The 6,807-nt window shown below is 41.1% G+C and overlaps 1 protein-coding gene across 1 annotated transcript; it reads left to right on the top strand.

Annotated features, from left to right (window-relative positions):
- The first annotated feature begins 1,645 nt into the window (after positions 1–1,645).
- LOC124798556 (peroxiredoxin-6-like) lies at positions 1,646–6,305 on the top strand. Its single transcript, XM_047262013.1, has 4 exons — positions 1,646–1,761; positions 5,397–5,553; positions 5,666–5,883; positions 6,001–6,305. Exons 1-4 carry the CDS (start codon positions 1,679–1,681, stop codon positions 6,203–6,205), a joined length of 663 nt encoding a protein of 220 aa, XP_047117969.1. The 5' UTR covers positions 1,646–1,678; the 3' UTR covers positions 6,206–6,305.
- The last annotated feature ends 502 nt before the right edge of the window (positions 6,306–6,807 follow it).

The following is a 6,807-nucleotide window of genomic DNA, read 5'->3' as shown; positions in this document are numbered from 1 at the left end:
AGGTAAGGCAAAATAAAATCAGTCCCATTTAGGCCAGCCTTCGAAAAATTGTAGCAGTTTTGGAAACCAATTTAATCGTTAAAGCATTCCTCCTACACGATTAATTTGAGTTCACCCCGATTTCCAAGTAGAACTACGGCCGTCATCATGAAAATATTTCGAAATTTTCGCACTTTTTCCAGTTCTCCTAAGCTCTTAATTCAAAGGTATATTGCTACATATAATATCGAACATTAAATTCTGAGTCGACTAGTACTAATACAATTTGATGAAGCGGTGTTGTATAAACACTATGTTCCGATTTTTATTGAAAAATCACTTTTGATTCCATAGTACATACAATATCTACGAAACGACCACATTTCAAGTAAAGTACAAGGGAGAAGATTTTTGACACAGTGATCCCCCCGATCATCACTTGCCGGCAAGTGATGATCATAGGGATCATTGTGTCAATAATCTACGGACACCAGTTATTGAATGCTGGCCTCAACTCTAACTGCACCAGCGGTGGGAATCTTCCTGCATGTCGGTCAGCCGCGCGGGATTAGACGAGCGGTCTTAGGCGCTGCAGTTGTGGACTGTGCGGCTGGTCCCGGTGGAGGTTCGAGTCCTCCCTCGGGCATGGGTGTGAGTGTTTGTCCTTAGGATAATTTACGTTAAGTAGTGTGTAAGCTTAGGGACTGATGGACTTAGCAGTTAAGTCCCATAAGATTTCACACACATTTGAACATGACGGTCAGGTGCCCTGAAGATGGCGTAATACATCGCTGAAACTGGTTGCTCAATGAAATAATTTGAAATTTAGATGGCCGAAAGGTGGTTTGATTAGACATTCTGCAACGATTGAGAGAGGAACAATCACATAAAAGTAATCACTGATGCCAGACGGATTTATTGGAAAAATCCCCGGAAAGTGGTGTCCACCCACGAAGGCTGTTGCCTACAAAACACTTGTTCGACCAGTGATATGGCTCGTCAGTCTAGGATCAGTACCAAATAGGTTTGATAGAAGAGCAACGCGTTTCTTGATGGGTTAAATTAGTAAGCGCGACAGCACCAGGGAGATACAAAGCCAACTCCAATGGCGGAAGAGAGGCGTTCTGCATCACTGGGCTCTTTAATGTTAAAAGTTCTAGAGTGTATGTTCCTATAAGTGTACTAACGCACTACTTACATCTCACGCAAGGACTGTAAAATTAAGAAAATTTCGAGGTCACACGAAGGCTTACCAACAATTGTTCTTCGTGCAGACCATTAGCGACTTGGAAAGGAAAGCGTAAATGGGACAGTGATACACAGAGAATCTTCAGAACCTACAAGGTGGCTTACCCGTGGCTTTCGGAATGTAAATGTAGCGTGTAGGCGTAGGTCTTCAACCGAAGCTCATTTCCTGAATACAGAAATGACCTTGAGAAAGCAGCGGTCCTCCGGACACAGTTACCGTCCCCCCGCCTCGTGTCTACCATCTGCTTGCCACGATGCCTCGCGTACCGCAGCGCCATTGACGGCGTGCTTACGCGCTGGTCTACAGTGCGGGCTTCCGCTTCGCAGTGACTGTGAGATAGCAGTGCGGGTGACGCAGCACGGAGCGCGGCAGATATAAGCAGCGGCCGCAGCCTTCCCAAGTCAGTCCGCACACCACCGGCTACCACTACAGAGACACAGAGGCAGCAGCATGAAGCTCGAGAGCATCGTACCCAACTTCAAGGCGCCCTCCACGCAGGGGCCACTGGACTTCTACAAGTGGAAAGGCGACTCGTGAGTATCCCAGCTGCAACACTCACATTTCTGTGTTTTTCGTCATTCTACGGAATATCACGATTTTCATCTCTCAACATTCCTGTATCCATATAATAATAGCCCTATACTTGCACGACAAGCTCTCCTTCTGTTTTGTACGGAGTATTTAATGGTTTCTCTCCCATTTCTATTCTACGCATTATCAGTAAATTAGGTCTCACTTCTTTCAAATTAATTCAGCTATATGTATTTCGCAAACAAAGTTTTGCTAGCCTCGTCGTCTTATTATCGAGAAAAGCTAGCCTACTGAGAGGAATCTGTCTTGCTTAGCCAATTACGGTTTGTAATATCATAACTCCCCCAGCCGCGACATAACGCAATCCGTTTTATTCGCTGCTTGTAACACAATTGTAATTTTTTATGTACATTTTTTTGTTTCTCTTTTACGCAGTTGAGCAAAATATGTGGCTGCTGCCAAATTATTTTCACTTGTCACAACACGATGCACGAAACGAATGAAGTGTTTGGATTGCGTTCTTGTTTCGTGACCTTTTTTATGCGTTTCGGGCAGAGACTATTTCTACAGATGCAATTAGGTCTCTTAATGATACAAACAAGATACTTACCTACTTCTTTAGAAAATATATCACAGCATGTATTACTTAACCAAATTGTATAAAGACGAACCAAAAATTCCGAAAAATTGTGCGAGCTAATTAGTCAACAAAGTACATTAGTTTGAATCCAACATCATAATGCAAACTACAATCATATATGCATATAAGAGAAGTGAGTAGCCTTTTTTTATGTTTCAATACATATATTGAAACTCAAGGAACGCTCCTCAATTCTTAAACTTCATATATATACTCGTATTGAAAAATTGTAGCTTTTATCATGGTGCTAGAGTCAGACTAACGTACTTTCTAGATTAATTATCTTGGAAAATGAAAAATTTTTCGTTTCTCTTTTCTTATGTTTTGATGTACAGGGTAAATCTCCTAAGACTAGCACCGCAAATATTTCGATAGTGGAAGGCGCCATTGATATGTGGATTTCACAGATTGGAATGATAGGCAAGGGCCCGCCTATGAAGCCTATACAGATTGTTATGAGCTTCAAATGTGTATTTATTTAAAAAATGTACAAGTTTTTCAATGGAACAATGCCTATTGCTAGTATCAAAATCAAAGTAAAGTAAATTAGAACGCCAGTGGTGTTTGTTGCAGGAGTCTAGTGCAAGTAGTTTACGAGATACAGTAGTTTCAGTATTGTAAACGCCGACAGTTGTTTATTTCATGTCGTAGAAAAAAATGTGAATTTCACATTGGTGCCTATGTGCAGCCCCATACAGTTGTTACGAAGTCTCCGAAGGTGTGTTGTTAAATGGGACATTGCCTAGGACAAGCGAAAGACAAACAAAGGTCAATGCAGTATCGATGTGGGGTCTGACATGTAAAGAACCAACGTACTCTCAAAGACTGTGCTCAACATGACTACCACCAGCGTCAATACAAGCCACGTAACGATTGCTGCACACGTTCTTGTATTTCAGTGGAAACTGCAGTGCATGCAGCAATAATACGCCGTTTCGTATCATCCGTAATTGTTTGAAGAGGGTGACGCCTGTTGACATCTTCCGGCGTACACTGTACACAAACGAACGGCATACATCTTACGTTTATCGTAAACCATTAACATGTCCGCTTTTTTGACATTAGGAAGTAATATTTTTCCAAGACGTCCTGCTGCGTCCACTATCACACAACAAGTGACAGTACCGTCGCAATGCAGTCGTAGTGTTCACACAACATAATGTAAATAAATGTTACACTGTCGCCTAGCATCTAAGCAACAGGATGAAACAAAGAGCTGTCGATGTTTGCAATGTTCAATATACGAAGATTCGTAAATTACTTGCACTTGCTTACTGCAACAAATACCACTGACATTCTCATTTGCGTTACTTTTACGATTTTACCATCAATAGGCATTGTCCCATTTAAAATCTGTAGCTGTTGTAAAAAACTGCACTTTCGCCAACGTCTCAAAATTCGTTCATTGGCTACAAATACGCGTCCTTGCCCACTATTCTATTCTGTGGGAACTCCCTATCGATAGTGCCCTCCATGCCCGAAATATTTGCGGTGAAAGAGTTAGTGATTCACTCTGTGTATATCTCCTCGTTGCTTAAAGACGGATAAAATGGATCTGTTCATGGTGCTAAGTGCTAGACTAACTGAAAAATAATCCTCAAGTTTTAAAATATTTTACACTGAAATTGTTCTTGGATGGCTATATTTATCACATTGTAGTAGTGCATGCACTATGTCCTTTTCTATGAAGGAGTAAGTACAGTCTGGAAGAAGGCATAAAATTTGTGGCATTCGTATCGGTCGGACGCAATCTCAGAAGCGCGTTAATTTTGTGTAAATGAGCCATGCAATAAATGTTTATCATTTAAATTGTGTTGCCTATCTTATCGAGAATTAAATCATTCATATCTACATATTTTGAAGGAAAAGCAACAGCAGCCATCTTAATAGCGAGGAAGAAACATAGGAGTGGAAGGGGTAGAGACTTTTTTCATGTGATAACTTTGCAGAGAGTGCATATTTTCAGCGAGCTCTGCCTTTTATGTCTCTCGTCGTTATTTCTTCTGCTTGTATCACAACAATAACTTTCGTTTTTGTCATTGCACTGACATTGTTTAATCCTGTACACAGGAACACATTCCGACGGCACGTCATAAATTCAGCATTTAAGCTTCTGAAGTAAAGTTATCTAGCATCGATAGATATCTAGTCTCTGAGAGCTAACACAGCAGATCTATTCATACTCATATTTACTTCACTGTAGTAAAAGGAGCAATGTTTATATTTATTGCATGAAACACATCCTTGGTAGCAACTGTGACGGACAAAGAGAGAAAAATTAGGAAGTGTTTTTATTTTATTGATTGCTCAGAGCATTAATGATATAGTAGTTACAGGAATACAATCGATAACTTAATGTCAAAATCAATTGTGCTGTAATGTTTTACTGTTTTGTATTGATTTCAAAGTCTTTTATAATTCTTTTGATCCAGGTGATAGTTGTTCATTCTTCCAGAGGTGCTAGTAAAATTGTTATAAAATTTTCATCCATTCTGTATAAATGTCCAAGAAGTGTTAACTTTCGTTTCTTTATTCATTCCATTAATTTTTCGTTTGCGATCATATATATGTGAGCACAGTTTCTTAATATTTTGCTATCTTGGATTCTTAGCAGGTCTAAAACATCAAAACATCACTTCTTTCGGAAATTATTTGTAGCTCACATTTGTGCTTTCTTTGTATTATAGCAGCTTTGCATATACACTTTACTTCACACAGTTCTTCCGCATGATTTTTCTATTACATACAGCGATTAATGTCAGGCTATTTCTATTAAATGCTTTTTTTAATAATCACCCCTAAATACATGAAAATTTGGCCTTTCATTTCCTTGTAACACCGTTAGTCTTTCTTCTTATTTGCCTTTCTGTGTACCGTAAACGATTTTTATCCTGTAAAATTGTAATGAAGACACAATGCCACAGAAAAACTTTAAAAATGTCTTCGAAATATATGTCACACAGTATTAACCTGCAAATTTATATCTTTGTTGCACAGGTGGTGTGTTCTGTTCTCACACCCGGCTGACTTCACGCCAGTGTGTACCACAGAGCTGGGCCGCATCGCCGTCCACAACCCGGAGTTCCAGAAGCGAGGAGTCAAGCTGCTGGCGCTCTCCTGTGACAAGCTCAAGGACCACGTCGACTGGGTCAATGTGAGTTTTCCACACTAATGACTATTTTTGAGTGTATCGTAAGATAAATAAGCTCCATAATACTTACATTTTACACCAGAGCTCGAGAATATTACCCCTGTGTTGTCCACAGGACATCAAGTCGTACTGCAAGGACATTCCCGGCGACTTCCCGTACCCCATCGTGTCCGACGAGACGCGCGAGCTGGCCGTCAAGCTGGACATGATCGACGAGCGCGACAAGGACAACGTGGAGAAGGCGATGACGGTGAGGGCCATGTACGTCATCGGGCCGGACAACCGGCTGCGCCTCTCCATGGTGTACCCCGCGTCCTGTGGCCGGAACGTCGAGTGAGTACCGCTGCCACACCCTCCACACACACACACACACACACACACACACACACACACACATGTACACTGCACTCTGTGCATGGTTGATGAGACGCGTGTCTGCTGGTGTTTCAGTGAGCTGCTGCGCGTGATCGACTCCCTGCAGCTGACGGACCGGCTGAAGGTGGTGGCCACTCCCGCCAACTGGACGCCCGGCACCAAGGTGATGATCCTGCCGCACGTGCCCGACCAAGACCTGCCCAAACTCTTCCCTGGCGGCGTCGAGCGCGTCTCCATGCCCTCCGGCAACAACTACGTGCGCACCACCACCGACTACTGATACATATGTCACATGCAAAAGTCTGATTGTAAAATTATTTATGTTTATGAAGTTATTTATATTGTAAAAATTATTTCTAATAAAATATCTCTTAGTCTAAGTGTTCGTGTATTTCATTTGATTATCATGTTTTCCAGAAGTAAATCTGTTTCCATACTAAAATCTTCAGTATAAATACACCCTTCCCGTTCCTCTTTCACTCTCTTGTTATCTTTTTTAGACGAAAAATACATCAATTGTTTTTTTTTCTTGACTGGATCCACAGCCATCAGACAATTGTTAAATGAAGACATGTTCCCAGTATGGCTGTAACTTTATGTAATACTTTCATATGGTAGCTGGCCTTGCTCAGCGTCATAGCAGTGGTCAAGTATATGCCTATTAACACAAAACAATCAAACATACATCAAGCACGTAACTTTAAATGGAAAGATAAATCCTAGTCACAAAATCTCATGTAGTGCATTGATACTACCATTATAAGCACGTTACTTACGTATATCTGTCTGCAAACCATATGTGAATCAAAAACGAAAATATTGGCAAAGAATACCAAGGTTCTGGCAGTTGGCATCGTTGAAACCGTTTATAATGGAGGTTCC

Source organism: Schistocerca piceifrons, chromosome 5 (genome assembly GCF_021461385.2).
Source record: "Schistocerca piceifrons isolate TAMUIC-IGC-003096 chromosome 5, iqSchPice1.1, whole genome shotgun sequence".
Taxonomy (NCBI): domain Eukaryota; kingdom Metazoa; phylum Arthropoda; class Insecta; order Orthoptera; family Acrididae; genus Schistocerca; species Schistocerca piceifrons.
The sequence above is the reverse complement of the archived record's forward strand: the minus strand, read 5'-3'. Positions and strand labels throughout refer to the sequence as shown.